Source organism: Ammospiza nelsoni, chromosome 9, assembly GCF_027579445.1.
Source record: "Ammospiza nelsoni isolate bAmmNel1 chromosome 9, bAmmNel1.pri, whole genome shotgun sequence".
In the NCBI taxonomy this organism is placed as follows: domain Eukaryota; kingdom Metazoa; phylum Chordata; class Aves; order Passeriformes; family Passerellidae; genus Ammospiza; species Ammospiza nelsoni.
In genome coordinates this window covers 30,072,887-30,094,180 of record NC_080641.1, presented here as the reverse complement: position 1 = coordinate 30,094,180, position 21,294 = coordinate 30,072,887, and the positions used below count along the sequence as shown (strand labels likewise).

At 35.7% G+C, this 21,294-nt stretch overlaps 1 protein-coding gene across 2 annotated transcripts in view; it reads left to right on the top strand.

The window, feature by feature from the left end:
- FAF1 (Fas associated factor 1) overlaps positions 1-21,294 on the top strand; it is a 150,400-nt gene that overhangs the window by 102,197 nt on the left and 26,909 nt on the right. For both annotated transcript variants that reach the window (XM_059477802.1, XM_059477801.1), the window contains exons 12-15: positions 645-726; positions 8,294-8,448; positions 17,209-17,345; positions 19,604-19,692. In XM_059477802.1, the coding sequence (XP_059333785.1) occupies positions 645-726; positions 8,294-8,448; positions 17,209-17,345; positions 19,604-19,692 (463 nt within the window). The remainder of the gene's footprint in view (positions 1-644; positions 727-8,293; positions 8,449-17,208; positions 17,346-19,603; positions 19,693-21,294) is intronic.

Here is a 21,294-nt window from a genome sequence, read left to right as displayed (position 1 = left end):
TGATATGCAGGAACAGAAAAGCTGAAACTGATTAGTATTGAAAAATAAATACATAGTTGCTGTAAGAGTTTTCACAATAGCAAAATGGTTGGGTAAATATTGACTGTTAAAAAACAGAGATATTCTGGATTTTTAAAAAACTTTATACTACCAAATGATGCATTGTTAAACAGTTGCTTGTTTCATTGAATTGGTAGAAGCTGCAACGTAATGGAAAGTTTATGTATTTTCTGTTTTCACTCCAGTGATGAAATATTCCTTTATGTGTATGAGATGCCTTAATCTGTAATGGAAGAATACCCTTCAACTAACCTTTAAGAATATAATAGAGAGAGAAAATAATTTGAAAATTGTGTAGAAATTTTACAGAAAATTGTGTAGAACTTAATGTATCTACATGTGTAAGAGAATGTTTTTATGATAAATTTGGTAAGCTAGTAGTTCATTACTTTGAGTTTTTCAAGGTCAGAAAACAAATGGGTCCTAAATATTTTCTTTCTGTCCTTTAGAAGTGTAATATTCATCTTTCTAAAGATTTAGCCAATGCATTGCATTTACAGAATTTATGAAAAGGTAGAATATTGAAATTACTTGATTTTGTCCTTTTTTATTAATTGGAAATTTTATCTCTTTATCTCTAATAGATATGGTGACTGCCATCCTGTTTATTTTATTGGATCATTAGAGGCTGCTTTCCAAGAAGCCTTCTATGGGAAAGCAAGAGATGTAAGTGTGTATTAAAACTACTTTATTTAAAATAGTGGGGGACTGGAAATCACCTTAAGGGTTTCATCTTGATTTTTGAAAAGCTGAGCTACATTTTGGAGTTGTTTTGCTTTTATTGTTTGACAAAAGTTGCACTCATTCAGTTGACTGAGTAAAAGACTTACCTTGGTGGTTGCTGAAATTGCAGTGAATAACTGATGCTTTCTAATCATTCAGGCTGTATTTTTACTGAAGCTCTTTAGTTGTCAAAGCTACTCTTTTTCTTTTCCCCTCCTCCCTTTTCTTCCTGAAATAATGGTGTCCTAGCACCAGATAACCCTGCCTGTGAGTCTTGTGGTTGACAAGTTCACTGTTGCATGTTGGTAGCTCCTTTGAAGAATGGCTAATGAAATTGTAAATTTAAATTTGGAAGCTCTCTCAAATACAGTGTGCTTTTTTCCCCCCTTTGTAGAGCCTTTATCTGCCAAGTAAGTTCCAGTACTAAGGTTTGGTTGTTTAGTTTTTCTGTATATCCAACCAGGCATCTCAAGTTTCTGTTATTCCATGCACAGTTTTAAAATCAGTATTTTAATAAAATTCGAATGGAGACAGTTTATTTAAGTTTTGGTGGCTTGATTCACCATGGAGAAACCCAAAACCCTGCATAATTAAGCACAGATAAAGCTGAAACACAAACAAGAAAATCATGCTGTTTAAATTTACTTTTTGTTTTCTTGATAGATGTTTAATTTTAAAATGAAGAAAGTAGTTATTCATATTGGAAGGACTTTCTGTATTATGTTAGGGGCTGTTCTGATAAATGTGAGAATTATAAATCTACACTATATAGCTGAAGTTGACACATACTTAACACTCTAAGTTTAGTGAATATTTTCATGTCTTTGCACAGAGAAAAAATCCTATGAATTGAACAAGGAAAGGGTGTGAGTTGGGAAGTTCATTTAGTGTCATGACATCAGAAATGGTTGACAGTGTATCAGTGTAATAGTGGACAAAACTCATAAAGAACTTTCATTAACAGTTTTCTACCTATAAATCTGATATTAATGCAGTGCAGTTACTTAGTTTTTTATTGCTCAAAATATTTCTTGTGCTACTTACATACTACTTTTGAAATTCGTGTTGCCTTACATTTTTAATATTTTGTGACTTATTCAGGCCAGGTCATCATCACAATAAAACCATTGTGTATATTGTGTATAAAACATTGTTTGTATATATATATATATGTATATATATATATGTATATTAAGAGAATATTCATTTTTGTTTGTGTTGTTTGGATTGTTGAGGTTTTTTTTTCTGAATATTGCCTTATTTTGAAAGCTCTCCCTCCCACCTTTGGAATGGCATCATTTTGATTGTAACATTCTGATTTTAGGCAAAGATATGAGAATGTGGAAATACCATTTATTTTCACTGCTTTTCCCTGTTACAAAGTAATTTTTTCTGGAATTCAGAATTGAGGAAAGGGACACATTATTTCATATTTCTATAATTTAATTTCCTTAAATAATTTTAAAAATATATTTCAGTGTAAAAAAAAAAGCTTTGGAGAAATTGCAACCTGTGTGTCTTGTCTTCTAATTTATACTATGGAGGGCACTTAATTTTACCAGGGCAACAGATGAGCTGCAGGCACCAGCATTCTTCACATGAAGTGAGATATTGAGTTCCAAGGGTAAATAAAAACAAGATTGAAGGTTTAAATCCTCTACTAGGCTTTTTGAACTTATATACTCATTAAATGTTTATTGGAGTGTTGGGATTACGAAGGATTTGGGCAGCTTCATCAACTGGTATATACTTAATCACTAAGTAAAACACTACATTTGATAGAGTGTTTCTCACGATGCCACACTCAATCCATCTTAATGAAAACCGCTTCAAACTGATTTAATTTGAGAGCACTTGGCAGCTTGAGTGCTCAGAGATCTTGGCCTTTTCTTGACAAATTCTCAACTCTGTCCAGAGCAGAAGGTGCACTCTGCAGTTCATGTCTAGTGAGACAGCCATCAGCTGTGTTTTAAATCTGTATTTTGGATACTTTTGACCTCAAAAAAAAAAAAAAAAAAAAGCCCAATGTGTATAAACATGAAGCTTTTTTCCAGGCATATTTTAATTTGGGTTGTTTGAAGAAAATTAACTTATGTCAGAATGTGTGTTTTGAATGCAGAATATGAGTTCAATTTTTTAAATGAAAATAGATGTTTCCTGTTAAATCTGTCTTAATTCATTTTTATTTAACAAAATGTTCTTGAAAAAGAAATACCTTTTAAAAAAGTTGAGGTGTTTATCTGCTGTGTTTGAGTCGTTAGCCAGTGAAAATTCATATACACGATGGGTGTCTTTTAACCTTTGGAGCAACTGCTGCCACAACAACTCCAGTTTTTGACAGGAGAGGTGGAATGAGGTCAAATGTGGCTCTGCTTTAAAACCTGTATAACTTATTGCCACAAAAATACAATACCCAAGATATAGAGCCTTGCTTTTAACAGCCAGTGTCCTTGGCCATGAAATTCCCAACTGCCTCCAGCAGCCTGATAGTTAAGGGTGTTGTGTTTTCATTTCTTATTGCATATATGACAAGAAAATATTTTCAGTATTTCCTTTAATGGGGTCAGGAAGAGAAAGAGACAGAGGTTTATTAAATCAACAATTAAGCTGTTTTTTGTGAAAGTCTTCCTCTGTTTATTGGAAAGAAGAGTTCCCCTTTCACTAAGTTTCTGAAGAATGGGCTTGCTCTTGCTACAGAGCTACACTGCCATAGGAGTTGCTACACCTGATGCCATGGAAAAAATCTTATAATAGACATTTCTAACAAGGTGTTTGGGGAAGGTGTCTTTGTGTGTGAAAGCAGTTTGTGGGTGTCCTGTGTTCTGAGACATCAGAGGGTCAGTCCTAACTTATGGCAGTATTGTTATTAATACTAGATTTTAATTGCTATATTGAAGCTTACTGAGTTATATATGAGAGTAATACTAAAGTATTTTCTTTTATTAGAGGTTGTTTGTCTTTCGTTTTTATAGGTGGTTGCTACTCTTTTATTGAGAGAAAGAATAAAGACATTGCCTTTGCCTTTTCAGGAGCTCTTATCTTTATATACCTCTGTCAGCTCACCTCCTGCTCCTCTCTCAACCTTTCTGTCCACTGACTTTTAATAAATATGTGAAACATCTCTCTTAGCACAGATTGGTATTGTCACCTCAATATATATTCCTGCATTCTGAAAATGACCGTGTTTTTCTTCTCCTTGAATTCTGTCTTTTAGGTTCAATTTAGAGGCAGCACCATCCCTCTCACATATGGGTTCTTTATTTCCTGAATACCCAGAGCAAAATATGCTCCTTCCATGATTTGGTGTGTTCAAATAAAAGCTATTTTTTTCCCTCTTCCTTGGTGGTAGCAGAATATTCCTTCATACAGGACTTTCTGTAGCATCATTTTTACCTGTATGACTCAGAAAAATGTCTCTTATTATTTCAGCTAAGTAAGTTTATACTGAAATTATTACAGATTACAGCTGGAGGAATTACCACTTTACAGATTCTGATTAAACACAAATAACCTGACCACTAATGTACATGGTCTGATTGAAACTGGAGGACAGGTATAGAAGTATAATTCTAGCTTTTCAGGAAGAGTGAAGCAGCTGCACTGTGGTAAATATCTGAACATAAACTCCAGTTTAGTCCCATGTTAGTCACCATTTTCTTTCCAGCCTTTTCTGATGTGTGTCAGCATTCTGTCCTTTAATTTGTAAATTATTTCTGAATTTGTGGGTAACCATGTTTAGAAATTGCTACTTCAACACCAGTTTAGTAGCTTCACTGTTTGCCTACACATCTTTCATTTTCCATACCTAAAAGTAGCTAAATCTTTTATATCTGGAGGGTTGCTCCTGGGTATGGGTATCTCCTCAGCATCTTCTGTATTTGATACTAAATAATGGAAGTTTTTTTGAACTTTACTGCCTCACTCTACATTTCCTCTTCTTTCAAATCTTGTGATGATAGATCTTACCTGAGTTTGGTGTTAATTACTGGACACTATTTGCATTATGTAAGGTACCACTACAGGTGCAATTGATTGAAATGGAGACACAACAGTATAATAGGATCAAATAGTTGGGAGATGAAAGTAGACTAAAGCAGGCTCTAACACACCTTTACCTGGGAGTGGGTAGCTGTTTGAACACCTTACCATGGCTCCTGGGGGTTCTTCATCACTGATGAAATTTTGAGATAGGTGTTTTACTGAAAGGTAAAATTACAGGAAGATTAAACTAGGAGCTAGTTTGGGGATGTCTTATGCCACGTTTAATACAAAATATGGGATCAGAAGTTTACAGGGATCACCTCACTCTTACTTTAGCAACCTGGGGGTAAAGTTTTTTTCAGGTGTCTTCTACAAGGCTAGGTAAAGTAGCTGTATCCATGGCTGATCCCATGAGCTCCAAGATCACCTTGGACAGGTGGATCAGATTGTGCACTTCAAAGATTTAAAGAAGTGTAAATAAATGCATCCCATTGTTTATTTGAATTAATTCTCACTGCATAAAACCTGGAGGAAAAAATTAAGATTTTGGTTTCTTAGCCTGCCAGTTTGACAGAACACTCATGCCTCTAGCAGCTGTTACATCATGAACTTTTCTGTCTCAGTCATTACTTGAACTTGTAAACCTGAGATTCAGAAATAACCATTCAGGTTTGTGGTCTTGCTGACCCTTATGATTGCATTCCTATTCTCATTCAAGTTCATATTCTTTTGAGTTATCTGAGTTATTCACAGTATTAGGAACTGGCTGAGAAGCTTAGAAATCCCATTACCCATTGATGCCAATTTAGTCACCTCAAGATCTACGGGTTTTTTTGCCTCAGTGACAACTTTTCTTCTAATTCTGTACAAAGTGTGTTAACTTCTCTTTAATGCCTGGTCTTCAGCATGCACATACTCTGAAAAATGCATCCCTTGGTGGCTTAAGTTCCTCAAGTCCTAAGGCCTTTGGAAGTCCTTCAGGTATTCAGTGCTTAAAACCTTTCTGGTATCCTATACCTTCGTAGGGACTAGTAAAAGTTTTTCCCTGTTGTTTTTTTTTTCCCTTGTTTAAAACTTCATGCTAATTACATAACCTTCATGTCATATTTTTGAAAAACCCAACATAGAACAGTCTAGTGCTCCATCAGTAGGCTTCTTTTGTGTAATTTGAGACTGTTCAACAGTTTTGTAAGGCTGTTTTAATCGTTCAAAATTGACTTCAAAGTATCCAGTATTGTCATAATAGAATCCTAGAGTTTACTCTGACTTTTCAAAGGCTTGACATAAACACAACCAAAACTTGCTTATAAATATGTGCTACCATGGGTTAGTAAAATAAACAAACATGAAAACAAACCAACACAACAGCAGCAACAACAACAAACTTCAAGCTGTGACCCTTTTGCAATCATGCATTTTTCCACGGAAAAAATGTCCCCAGCTTTCACAAATATTTTTCAAAATAATATTTTAGCCCTTCAGTTCCTCCTGCTATCTCTTTGTATTTATGATAGCAGTATGCCTGTGCCCACCCTTAACATTTTGGATGTGGTATGAGGTACATGTACAGTCTTTTATATGTGATGGAGTTTAGTCTTTGCATGGTGAGATTTGTTGATGCAACAAAAATTACATTCCCTTGGGAAGTAACTCAGTGTAAACCTCCATTGTGTTCATGCCTGTTCTGTTTACTGAAATTTGTCCCTAAATCTTTAAGCCTAAAACTGTACATATTTTGAAACATTCTGTTGTACGGAATCTCATATTTAACAGTTTCATGGGGTTGTTTCTTTGGAAGTAAAAGTGTTTCTCAAGAGCCCTTTTTTCTGTCCGCTCCCAGTGAAAAGAGGAGAGCAAAGCCATCCGCTTACCACAAAGCAGTGCCACCACAAAGGAAAGATTAAGGGTTTAGAGAGAGGTCAATGTGGGTTTTTCTCTAACTAAACACTTTCCTAAAGTTTCCTTGTGGAAAAAATAATGAAGTCATCTCAGAGTTTTTAAAGAATTTTTATTTCTTTTTCACCGTCTGCATTCGCTTGTCTTCTCAGCATGGATGTTTAATCTTTCTAGGCTTTGTGAATTGGTCCAAATGAATAAGTGGTGAGCTGTCTCTCTAGGAGCTAGAGGCTTATTCTAAGGCCCTAATCACTGAGTAAACACATCTTTGCCCTCCCTCTCTTACAACTGCTATATAATAGTCGAGATTCTAGCACAGTAACCTGGATATTGCAGGGATCGACGCTTTGAAATGCAGAACGGCTGATCCTCAAAAACAGACAGTGCCTGATCTTCCCCTGCCTCTTTCTTCTTTTTAAATTAAATATCACCACAGAAATGCTGTTTTATTGCATGATATTGTGCATCAGTGCCCTGGATTTTCAAGTTTAGTTTCAGTCAACATTGTTGGCTGCACTTATATGGATCTCTGCATGTTAGGCTTATTAGTGGCCCTTCCTGGCACATGCGTACGTGGTTCTGAAGAACATTTAAATTAAATTAGACAAACAGTAATGCAAATTACTAAAGCCTTTCCCAAAGTCGAATGTTCAAATGTTCCTTTTATAAACAGTCATTAAATTTTATCCAAATCCAGTATATGAGGCGAGAGCCCTACAGGGGCTTTCTGCAAAGACGGCTTATCTGGAAATTGCATCCCATGTCTTGCTATATCAATACACATCAATATCTAGGGTTCACTGTTACTTCTGATGAAGAGATTTGAAATTACTTTAAATAAAAGTCTGAAAATAGCACCGTATCTTCTCAGCAAATATGTTCAAGTACTATTTTAAAATAATTTATATGGGTATGGGGGAATGGAAAGCTGTAATTTTCTGAATTATATTTATGATTCATAGAATGCCAGTTGCAGAATCACAGTCCTTAGCTAGCTCATAGTCTCCCTGTATATTTGCAGCCTGCTTTCTATATTTACATGCACACAGACTTGTTTTCCAAAAGGTGGAAATTTTCATGGGGACGCAGCTGCTGGCAGCGAAGCTCAAGTTTTACTTGATAGGGTTCCAGAAGAACAGCACAGAATATTTTGTTTCCAGAGACCATAGACACCATCTCAACATGTAGTGCCTCTTTTTTTGGCTACAGAGGTGGTGATAGCAGTGCACTATCATTTTTTTCATATGTTTTTTGTGGCAGATGCTGTCCAGTCAAGAGACATGTTTCTTGTTCATTGAAATGTTATTTTTATTGGGCAACAAGCCAAAAAAGTTCACTCATTTCTTAGGTCTGTTAATAAGGTTTTTGTTTTACATTCGTTGTTCTTTTCATGTCCTAAGCACATAATATATTGTATTTTAGTACTCAGAATATTAGGAAGATTTTGAGAATATTTAAAAATTGCAGGGATGGACCATTTGACTTGAAATCTGCTGATTATTTCTTGTGTTGAGATACTTGTCACCCTTGATAAATCCCATTGTGAGTACAAAAACACAAATCTGCAGCAGCAACTTTAAATTGTAAATTGCCTCAGTGACTTTTCACTCATCTCTTGTCACATTTTTTCCAGAGAAAGCTTCTTGCTATCTACCTCCACCATGATGACAGTGTACTAACCAACGTCTTCTGCTCACAAATGCTTTGTGCTGAATCCATTGTCTCCTACCTGAGTCAGAACTTCATAACCTGGGCATGGGACATGACAAAAGAAGCAAACAGAGCAAGGTGAGACTCTTTGGACTCTGAGTGGAGCAGCTTTTCTCAGGAAGGCCCTTATCTCTGGCTATCAAATCTTGTGGTGCTTTATATCTATTTGACCTAAAATTCATGCTCGTTCTCAGCTGATCAATGGAGCTGGCTGACATTCACTGAGAATTGGGCTGGCCTTGTATTCATCACAAAGTGACTTCTTATTCCTCTGCAGGAAAAAGTAATTGAAGGAATTGTTTCTTTTCTTTTTTCAGTTTATTTTCAAACATGATTCTATATTCAAACATGTGCCTTCACAGTTATGCACTGCAGTGCCATGATATTACATGGCATTAATTGTGTGTATGTTGGTGTAACTACATGAGAGCTGTCTGGGGTAATAACTGTTGTTGTTAATGAAAATCTTATTTAAACAATAACATTTGTGTGATAATTTAGTATTAAGAACACATTATGCAAAATGTTAAACACTTGCAATTCCTATGAACTTTTTTGAACTACAGTTTTCTTACAGAACATTCTTTTGGGAATGTTCAGATATTTTGGTTTTAATATAATAAAACCTATTTTATGTCTTAGAGAGACCGTAATTTTGCTGATGAGTAAAGAAATTGAAACTGTATATTCCACCTCCTTCTACAACTTTTGTAGATTGCTAACAAAATTTCTTAGTGTTACACTAAGGCCTTTCTCTTCTTTAGTTACTTATCAGTTGATCATGATCTACTGAAAGTAATGCTATTATTATTATTGTAACATTTAGAAATCAGACCTGTTTGGTTCTCTGACTGGACCTCATTTCATTGCTTTATTTACCTAGAAGATGACTGATCATGTCTTGCCAGGGTAACATCCTAAGTATATTATTATAATTAGAGTTATTCTAATTTTTGACTGAAAGATGCAATAATCATTTGGTCTGGAATAAGATTGCCACTTCTTTACAAAATTCAAATGATTATTGAGCAAGGAAAATGATAAATTTATGTTTCTTTCTCTTGTGGATTACTAGAATACAGCATTTATGCATTTCTAGTCTTCACTAGGTAAATTATAGTTAATATTTCTTTACTGAGGTGACCTTGGAGAATGGAATAGTCTCTTTTTCTAATGTGCTTTTTAAATGACGCTTGGTGTTTCTAAGGAATTCCTCACTTGACCTTCTGCATTTTGTCATTGGAGGGATCAGCAGCAATGTTTCTAGTTCGAGTTATTCTAGAGAAGTGTAAAAGGTTATGGATAAAAGCAGTTGCAAAAACAGATTAAAAGTTTCTGAAAAAAGAAAAAAAGTAATAGAGGAAAAAGAAACATCTAGGTTCTTTCATAGGACCAAATACATAGACTGCAAAGTTGCTTAAGTCTTTTGGTATTGCCATTCATGGGCAGTAAGGAGCCTCCTCCTTTTCTTTTATCCCACAAGTTGGTGTAGAAGGAAACACTATTTCTAAACCATCTGTAGTGGCTAAGTTCAGTTGACTACCTGCTGTTCTATTGTCTGCTCTTCTATTTAATTCTCTAGTTTCTTTTATTTTACAATGACAAAAAATTGCAGTGTAGTTTCTTTTGAAAAACTGTGTTTGAGGGGTTTTTTATGACTAACGATCAACAGCCATGTAATTGCTTTGTTGTGTTTTACTAAAGAAATCTATTAAGTAGCACAACTTTGATACACTAGTAATAAGAGTTTGCAGGTTACACAGACACCTGTGGTGACCAAAGCGACAGAAGCTGCTTGTTAGAAAGAGCCTGTACAGCTGTGTCCTATTAACTCCTTATGACACTTCTTAAAACACAAAATAAAGGGCTTGTTTAAGGCTTTATAGCTGCTCTCAATGAACTTAGTCCCTGATTGTGCTGGACGATAGGGTTTTTAAGCCTTCATTTTTTTTGCTTTCTGTTAACAACAACAAAGAAACTGTCATATTAACAGTGAGGTCAAAAAATAGTAAGGGGTAAACAAGGCATGCTGGCTTGAATTAGAATAATTTCTCGGTTGTGTTTAGTGTCACATCCTGCTCCTTAGACTGTGATTTCTTCAGAGGGGGCATGATGCTTCCTTCTCCCTTTGGAAAGTGCCAATGCACTGTGGGCATTCCCATAAATAAATACTCATTCCCTGTGTTCAATCACTACCCTTCAGTGACGCAGTGACAGTGATGTTGGAGCCCATTCTGTTCTCTAGCCCTATGAGCACAGTTAAATGCAGCTTTTTAGTTGAATGCTGAGAAGACCACAGCAACAACAGGAGGAACTGGGTTTTGCCTGCTGGTGTAGCCCAAGAGCAGCTAATTTGTACTCCTCCAATTGCATTGTAAAAATGCTGGAAAAGCCAGGGTGGGACAGCAGAGGAATCAGGCCCACTTGATTTACAGCAGTCAACAGGGACAGCTCAATATCAGTAGTAAAGACATGGTTTCAGTACTTTGGAATGGCATGAGTAAATTCAAACAGCTATAAAGACTTTCCTTTTATAAGCCAAAAAATCTTCTGAATGTTTTGATCCACAGATGTAATTCTATTTCAAAATTAGTCCTAATAGTTTCAAATTTTCTCATTAATGAAATGAGGGTCCATCCTGAACACTGTAGAACAAAACCAGCTCCAAATTTGTGTCATTTTCCCTAACTTTTAATTTTCCCACACTTTTTAGTGTCAGTTTGTCAGCTGACACTGACACAAGAATGTGCTTCAAACCTGCATTACTGTACAATAGCCCATTTCTTCTGGAATCTCTCAATCTCCAATCTCCATTCCAATAGATTGAAGAGAGTCTGTTGGTAGGAGTAAAATACTGTAGGAGTAAAATGCTGTGAGAGAGCTGGGTACCTGCCAGCATCAGTGCAAGAGCATAAGCATTACAACTGTGGGAGTCAGATGCTAAATATTTCTTTCTGCAGCCATGCAGGACTGTTACTTTGTCAAAATGAAGTAGAAGTCTAGTTAATAAAGTTGAGAGGAAGAAGTTTTTTTTTTGGCTTCCATGGGCTTTAATTGCCTCTGATATCAGGTTTGCAGTGAAGGGAGCAGTTTGAGTAAGTTCAGTGATTATCAATTTTTTCATTTATCATAATAACATTATACTAAAGGGGAAATAAAATAAGTAGCCTTCATTAAGGAAAATAATGTGGTGCTTTTACTGTTAAGGAGCATACATGAAATCTTTATCTCCTGCAGTTTAGACTTCAGTTTAAGGAGCAACTCTTTGAAATATTCCTGTGACCTGTCAAAGGAGGAGAAAGGCCACAAAGCTACCCATATAAACAGGAAACATCTTTCCTGGATACAAGGAATATAAGGTGTGTTTGCATGTGTGTATATATATATCACTATATATATAGTGATATATGTATACACACACATGCACACGCACCTTATATTTCTACACACAGCATTTGCAAACACTGATAATGCATAATATTAAGAGCTTTCCAGTACACATGGTGTTTGTTAAGCAAAGCCAAAGCCATAAGAGAACAACTCAAAAATCTGTAGCAGCTTTTTAGCTTTTGATGTCATTGCCCTTGGGCACTGTATTTCAAGGTGTCGCCAATTTTGCTCTGATGACAGGTATTTGTTAGTTTTAATGTTCAAATGATAGTTTTTCACTTTGCTAAAGCTTAGGAAAGAGTTAATTCACTAAAGTGCTTCTCAGCAGCAGGTTGTCTTCACCTGCAATTTCCGTCATCAAGTGATTAGCCATATTCACAGTTGCTGACCCTTAATTCTAACCTACTGAATGATGCATGCCTGGATGAAGACCAGTTGACCATATTACTCCAGCTCCCCAATCCCATTTGATCCTTCAGCAAATATATTGCAGGTGTGGGGTCTGTGAGAGCGGGAGGAGGTGAGTTAATTTCTCACTGACTCTTCAGGAGTGACCACAGATTCTGTATATGTTGCTTGCAAAACTGTTGGACGTGTTCTTCAGGCACTAAATCCTTAACAGGTTTCACAGAGCGGTGTGAAAACCTTTTCTATTGTATTCTGCAATTTTTTTTATTTAATTTACTTTAATAGCAATACAGTGCCAGTCAATAAAAACAGGTCAGAAGTCTAATTAATGTTTTAAAAATAAAGGTTCTCAAACACCAGGCGAGTTTGTAATTTTCTGTATGGTTTGTTTTGAGGAGGAAGAGGAAAGAAGGTGAGGAGGGAACCCTTCTGTTCCATGATTACATCCCACCCGCTCATTTTCTCCTTTTCTCCTTTGCTTTTGATTTTAGTGGCGGTCTTAACAGAATGTCAAGATCAATTTGCAGCATGGTTTAACTCAAGGTTTGCATTCTGCCAGCAGCAATTGTCCCACTGAACAATGCCGTGTGTTCTTGTGACTTCAGAAGCTTTTAGAAGGCTCATGGCAAGGGCAGCATCTAATGACTTTATTAGTGTAGGGTTTCAAAATGGACTCGGTAATTGTCCGCATCTCTTTGTCATTTAGTCATAATTACTGCATGGAATTGTTCAGGGTTGCACTTGTGAATAGTTTCCTAATAGCACTGAAACGAAGAAAAAAAAGGGAAAGGATAAAAGGTGATTGTCTCTTTAGATGGAGAACAAAACAGCCTGTATATAGATGATGGTTAAACTGTTTATTATACACCCACCAGAAAAGGTAAACTATCCCTGCTTAAATATTTATGTGCTTCAAGGTAATTTCATGTCAGTAATCTAAAAATGTCCAAATTTGGAAAACTGAAAATCAGCAGAGAATGCATTTTGATCTGGTCGTGATTAGGAAGATATGGATGTCTATAATAGCCAACTATAAATAGAAAGCAGCCTCTCTGATGTTATCAAGATTTTCAGTCCTTTAGCAATGTTTTAAGGTCATATGAGAAAAATAGTTATTAAACTCAAGGAATTAATTAAACTGGTAGATTTGTAAGCATATGTTTTAAGTCTCCACTCTAAAACAAAATCTCAAAGAATGTTCTATCCCACTGTACTCAAACTACAACCTAGTTGATTAAGCTTGAACAGAAAAGGTGAAAACATAAAACTTTTTTGTGTCCTGTGCAAAAGAGGTGAAGGCAGAGGAACAGGTGGTCAAGACAGATTTGTTGGGCTGGTTTGAGGAAGGATTTGGTTGTATTCTCTTATTGTTTGTTTCTTCTGCTGTATTTGTGCAATCTTTCCTCTAGTTTGGAGACTCTCATTGACCTTACCAGAATTGTGTTTTACTTCTCAGGGTGATTCTTTGACTTGTGAAAATTAATCTGAATTCTGATGTGCTTGTAGCTTCTCCCACTTTACCAACATCTGTAAAGTAACTAAACTGTCTGTTCCTATCTAGGCTATTATTAAATCTGTGTATTAAATCTACCTGTGGCAAGCCTTGGATTTTCCTTAGGAAGCCATACAGTACATAATGGGTGATGGTGAAAGTGTATCTTGTGTGTTCCATTCTTTGTGCAGTGCTCTAGCAAGGGGTCCAGGTATATTTCATTTATACTTTCACCAGTGACTTTGCCTGGTGTCCAAGGATGGACTAAAGTGTTTCTAGAGTTCTGTGGTTTACTCTGAATGGGTTTGTGAAGTATTTGTCTAATCTGGTTGAAACTTTCAGGGTGGGAGTTAGATCTTCCATGTTTTAGGAGGAGATGGATAACCCTCTCATGTAGGCTTTACTTTTGCATAAAGCGGATAAAATCCTGCTTTTTAACATCTGAATCTGGTGTTTAGCATGTGGATCCTGAAGGTGATACCCACATAATTTGATTTAGGCTGCTGTATACATCTTTAAAACATGCCTTGTGTCTGCTGCTCCTTGTGTTTGAGGTACAGCCCTACCAATGTGGGTAAGGCAGTAACTGTGAATTGTGGAGAGCAAGATTATTTTAATATGCCAATTCAGGACCTCAGCTTTTACTCTTTTAAAAATGTAAATACCTAATACAAAAATGTTATTTTTACATTAACATTTTAATGAGTCTTATGTTGACTTTGCACATTATATAATTATTATTAAAAATAATCAGAAACCTTGCATATTTAATATTCATAATTGTTTTCCTCATGCTCAGCAAAGAAGTTACTTTTTTTCCAAACCCATTTCTGAAATGTTAAAAGCTGTTTAAGGTTAGCTTTGGGAATTATCTAGTCATGAATAAATCACAATTTTTTGGCCCAAAGTCATCTACTTTGTGTTCTGGAAGGAAATAGGTCTTTTAGAAGAGTTTGTCAGATTTTCTGCTGCTGCTGATTTTTGAGGAGGACCTTAGGCTAAGAACATACAGCAAAACCATCTCCAGTGCAGCCTTTCTGTTCTGCTGGAAAGTCCTTTCCAAGAAGTATAGTGGGCACCATATGCCAAAGGGCCTCATTGTAGGAGGAAACTTTTCCAAAGTTTTCCCTTCCGTGCATAAAAATAAAAAGTAACTTCAGGAATTTATATGAGTAAGACTATAACAAATAACCAGATCTTTGTTATTTCTGTTGTTACAGAAAGTAAAGAAAATCTAGAATACTGTGAATACTATGAAGATCTAAAATACTATGAATTTTTTAGTATTTATTTTGAATGCATTTTTCCATACATTTGAGAGCTGATTTCTCTCTTTATGGAAGAGAATTTGACCTTAGGTGCACTAGACATTTGCTAAGACAATTGTTAAATAACACTAAGGTGCTGGGAAGAGGGTAAGAAAAGCAATGAGAGCTTGCATTTTTTTTTTTTTTTTTTTTTTTTTATCATGCAAAAAGTATTCAAAATGTTGCACCAAGTGTGCCTCTGCACATTCCAGGAGCACACTACAGTGTGCAAGATGCAGCCCTTTTCCCTGGAGGGACATCTGTCTCTTTGATGGACTCCACAGAGGCAGAAAACGGGAAAAAAATAATTCTTCATTCAGAATTCTTTGAATGCAAAACCTATACCTACAAAAGCATATTTTTGGACTGAGTTATTGGTTGACTTAATACAAAATAGACTTAAAAAAAAATTAACAAACCAGCACCTTTGACTTGTACAACTAGGACTGTAGGAGTCTCTTTAGTTTTGTTCCTTCTAAGCATTATTCTCTACAGCACTTCTTCACTTCCAGTTAAATATTTTGGTTTTCTATGAAACTTGAGTGCTTTTCTTCTGTCCTGTATTGAAGACTGTTAAACAGTTTTGATACACAGGTCTAGGAATTCACTTCAATTGTCCTCTGCCTTTATTGCTTCCAGGGATGAAACCTGGAACTCACATAAGTAATTTTCATTTTGCTGTGGAGGATCACCACTGACTTCTGTGAGGCCAACATTTCACTTACCTGTTCCCACCTTGAAAGGAAAACATCAAAAGCCATTATTTATCAGAAGAGTTCATCTGTCCAGACTTTACAGATGCTGTTTTATCCTTACCAGATGTTACGTGTCTGTGTCGCTGTTTCTGATAGAGCAGAGTTTGTTCAGCTTTTTGATGTCTTCTCTGTGGCTGATTGTTCTGAGTTGAAAAATCCAGAGAATCAGGGAGTAACACTTATGGCTTTGAAATGCTTGCTTGCCACCCCCACCCATTGCCTTCCATCCAAATTTTCTCTGAGATTTTTTTAGTACTTCAGGCGCATCAAATAAGCCCAATGCTGCTGTACTTGTCAGACTTATGAATTTTTAGCCATTTTATTGGGTACTATATATATATTGATTAAAAAGTCACAATTTTGAATCTTTTCAGTTTCTTTGAGAAGAAATTACTTGGAGCACTTGACATTTTAATGCAGTTTGTCTTTTCAAATAGATTTGGCTTCTAATGCATGTGACAATGGGACTTTGCTCTTCAGTTAGAGCATACATTTCAGAGTAGTTGTTACCTAAAATATTATCATAAGGCATAAGAAAACACACGATTTAAGTTGCCTTTCATGAACATAATTAAGAATTAATAAGCCTGTACCAGTGGCTAGTCCTCAGAATTTCCACTGTTTTGCCTTTTGTGACCCGTGTTATTAAAAGTCCATTATTTTTACAGACTTTATTAAATTGGATCTTATTAAAGCATTCTATATTTGCATTTGGTCTTTCATAATTCATTATTATTATGACATTTACTTTTTACCATCAGATCTGAAAACATATCATAAGCTACCCTTTTCTCTTGAAAGAAATGCTAATTTCAAACAGTCCTTTAATGGAAGAGAAAAGCTTTATCAGTTTTTTCATTTATTCAAGATCGTGTTAAGAATACTAATGTTAGACTTCTGTATGCTAATATCTAAGAGCTTTTTTTGGTCAAAAGCTTAGAATTATTGTTTTTTAGACCACACTGCTAAGTGTGTCACTGGCAGGGCACTGGTATAAAAGAAAATACAATTCTGAAGTACCATGTTTTAATTCTGTGACTGACAAAACCAGTTTCTTGATTTTCATTATTAAATTATGCTTTTGTATGAAATTTACTATTTTTATACTTCACCATGTTTATTGGATTGTCACTCTACTTAGTTTCTCTTTAGAAGTTTTAAACAATTGATTCAGCATTATTGTTTTGGGGAGTAGTTTTGAATTATAGTCTTCACATAGTGTAACAGGAAATGGAATTCTCCATTAAATAAATCACTGTCTCAAGCAGCTGTTAATTGTTTTAATTTAGACAACCCGGACCCTATCATGCTTATAAATATAATAATTTAGTTATAAAAAGAGATAAAGAGCTCTAGAACTGAATGCAGAATGTGTTAAACAGTAGTTAACATGCAGTTAAACTTCCGAATTTAGCATAATTTTTTTTTTTAACTTAACTTTAAAAAATCCTCTACAATGCTAACAATTTATTTCTTCCCCCACCAGGTTTCTGACAATGTGCACTAGACATTTTGGGAGTGTTGTAGCCCAAACCATTCGAACTCAGAAGACAGACCAGTTTCCACTTTTCCTTATTATTATGGGAAAACGATCATCTAATGAAGTGTTGAATGTAATACAAGGTACAGTTCTTTAGATTACAGGTATTCCTTATGTGAGTATCGAAACTGTTATAAGAGGTCTTTGCTAACTGTTTCTCTTTTAAGATGTCCAGAATATTAATTTATTAAACAAAACACTCTTTAAGTTGCCAGAGTATAATTATCTACTACTCATAAATGTATTAATTAGCATGGTGTTAGAGATTGGAGTTGACATGACTAGAGTAGAAGTATAGTTTACATTTTTCTTTTATTTTTTTAAGTGGAAACCCAATTTCCTGAATAAGGAGCTACACTTAGTTTTCCAAAGTAATATCCAGATACATTCCTGATTTCCAGAAGATCTTGGCTGTACTTTCTTACATGGGCAGTTCTTTCTGGTGTAACCATTCCTCTGATTTCACTGCCAGCAAGGTGGCTTAGATGTGGAGTGTTGCCCTCTGACTGCTGTTCTCAGTAACTCTTCAAATTAGAGCACATCAAAGAATGGCTGCCTCTCATTTCTTCTGCTTTCTCCACAAGTTTGCCTTCATGACACTGTGTCCTCATTTTTTTATTGCTTATATCTGGCAATCTTTATTGTAATCTCATTTTCCTGAGGAAATTCAGCCCTCAGGAAACGCTGCCTTTTGCAGACAAGCATTAGTGTTTCTTTTTGCATCTGGGATTAATAATTTTCTTGAGGAATCTGCAGTGGACAAAATGGTTACTTTTTGCATGGATTTTGTCTCAGTGCAAGGTACAGCACAGCACTAATTCATGGTATGAATGTCTGTAATTTATAAAACATATTTCATAGGTTTCATAGGTTATTTCATGGAAATAGTCTTATAAATAGCTTGGTTTTCTGATTCTGCAGTACAGTTCAGAACCTTTGCCATCCCACTGAAGTCACTGGTGCTACTGACTTAAATTCCCTAACTCCTTTAGCAGCAATTCAAAGTCATCATACAATGCAGCTTAATCCAGATTATTTAATGGCATGAGTTAAATTGTAATGATTTGTGAGGTTTTCTGCAATCTTTTGCACTAAACTAAAACAATCACCTATTGTAGCCTTACTTAAATTCATCCTTTAACAAAAATCACACAATCTCTGCTTGTTATTTTCCCAGGAATGGGGACACTGGTATCTTTTAACAATACTGCCTCAATGAATGGTAGCCTCTGAAGTCCTGCATGTTGTAGCATGTGGGATAACATTTTCTGCTAAGGTAGCAAATGTTAGAAATGGGAACAATGGGGGCCTTTCAGGGCTGGGTGAGAAGGCATGTTGACAGAAGAGATACAACTATATAGAAACCTAAGACCCCATTGGTGTTTATTGAAATGCAGACTGTCTTAGTTTGCTTTTGATTTTTACTTTTTTCCTGGGGTTGGAAACTATGGGGACAGTCTTGTTTTCTTTAGTGGTGCTTGTTCTGCTGGGGTCCAACAGCTGCTTGGGCTGGCAGATGTTAAGACTTCATAGCTTGTGACCATTTCTCATGGTTTAAGATATTTTAACTACTCTGACAAGTGGCTTTAATGGCTAGTCTAGTCTTCAGTTTAGAAAGAGAAACCAAAGAATGCATCTTGGTAGGAAATTAAAGTAATCTTTCAGTCTTAATGAAAACTGGAGGCACCCTGGAAGGAAAACATGGGGAGGTATCTGTTTTCCTATGTATGTGTTCTGTTTCATGATACACACATGGATGACAGAATTTTCCACTTTGGTAGCTTTGCAAGCAAATAGACTGAAGAAAATGTAGTATTTGAAATTTTATTACTATTTATATCCGAATAAAACATGGATCTATTTTGTCACATCTATTCAATCATTGTTTTGTGGGTTTTCCACTGTTTCAAACCAATCCACTTGGATGCTGCTGCCAATATCCTACCTTGTGTTGCCTGCCTAAGCAGTTGCTTTGGTCTCCCTGGGAATTTTAAAACTGTAAAATCAATTTCACATAAAGGAATTCCAGATCTACTGCTTTCCTTTAACATCAGTGACTAAAAGACAAAAGAGAGTTAATTTATGCAAGCATAAAAGCAATTGTTCAGATTTGCACCATCTGAAATTCTAACCTGTGATCAACCTTTGTAAAAATAATTTTGAGTTTTCAGTAAAAAGATGAGCTGAAAGCATTCTCCTGAGATATTTGCATTTTTCTACTCTTGTCTTTATTTTTTTTTTTCCTAGTCTGGCTATTTCTTATGGATTAATTCTAAAATGACTTCTTTTTTGTTTAATAACTTTAATGAAATGAAGTTCAGCTATCTTCCTTTGTTGCTAGGTAACACAACAGTGGATGAGCTAATGATGAGGCTGATGGCTGCAATGGAGATCTTCAGTGCCCAGCAGCAGGAAGACATAAAGGATGAGGTGAGACTGAAAGTTGCTGCAGATACCTCCTGCCTTCCACTAATCACTGGGGATGTAAATTACCAGATGTCTCTTTAGCCAGTGGAGTTGGGTATGGTGTGTTTTAATGTCTCTTCCATTGTCAGAAATTAAAAAGGTAAAGTCTCCTTTGTGTATTTGGGTTTCTCAGAACAACTCCTCCTTTTTGATCTTGTCATTTTCAGTTTCTTTCCTTTTTCTGAACATAGTCACCAGTGACTGGTTACATTATAGTGATATTATGGAGCTTAATATGCTCATACAAGGAAAATTATCAGATTTTTTGCCACTGACCAGCTCCAAGTCATAGGTAGAAAACAAAAATAAATATATCTTAAGTGGGATATGTCTATTTAAAAGGGAGCTGAAACCAACTTTAACCAGTATACCATTACTGAACCACCACTCAGAGTGATGCAGAATACATAAATGATTACAAGACTTCTCAAAACCAGTGTTTCAATTACACAGAAGCAGACAAAGTGAGTTATACAGCTGAAAGATCTTTATCTGTTACTCTGTAAATTAAGGGTGACATTTTTAGGTAATGAAGTTCTTAGGAATTTGTAATAATAGGTGTGTTGCCATTCAAGATTATTCTTATCCTGTTGTATAGAGATTGATTGACAATAATTCATGAAACACATTCTTCACATTTAAATCTTGTATCTCATTAGTACAAGATTTACTGACTGCAATATGAAAGCACATTATCTGCACAATATCTGTCATTCACTTTTTCTTCTTTATTTATGCTACCTGTAATTCATTGGTAAAGAAATTGACTTTAATTTTGTTAATACTGAACACAAATTTAAATATGAGGATTACAACAAAAATCCAAGGCACAATATAACAGAATTTTTATTGCGTTTTAACAGGAGTGTCTTGAGTGTGGAAGGTTTTTTAATGCTTTAGTAAGAGGGTGAAATTTACCACACAGATAAGCTCCAAGAGAGGTTCAGAATTAAAAACTATAGAAGCTGATAAAAAGGAAGAAAACTGAAGGAAACAAAAGCATATAAAGTCAGAGAGATAAGAGCAAACACGGGATAGGAGAAGAAAGTAGAGTGATAGGATTGGAACAGAGTGAGGAACAGGGCACCAGCCCAGACCCAGAACCAGGAACTGGCTCCTGTCCTGGGCTGCTCTTTGTCCCTTCCCTGGGTGGCCAAGAGCAGTGGCAGTGACAGTTCAGTCCCCACATGGGATTGTTGTCTCCTGGCTTCTTTCCCCACGTGCCCTACCTATCTAGGGAGAATTTAAAATTGATTTTTATACATTTCTCCAATATCTACCTTTATCCAAGTCTCCTATAGTCTTTTGTTTTTCTGTCACTGAAGGCACTGGTGACATTTCTTCCCAACAGGAGCTTTTTCTAACGCACTTTGACATTCAGAAAAGTGATGGAAAATTTCATAAACTTTGGGGGCAGCTTTCCAGACACTATGGGTTCTATACACAAATAGGATATTTACTTACACCTTGGCTCCACTCGTTACAAGCACACTGAAAAGGTGATCTCAGACACTTTGCCTTTGAAGCAGGAAGTTTTCAAAACAAAAAATAACCTTGCTTTATGAA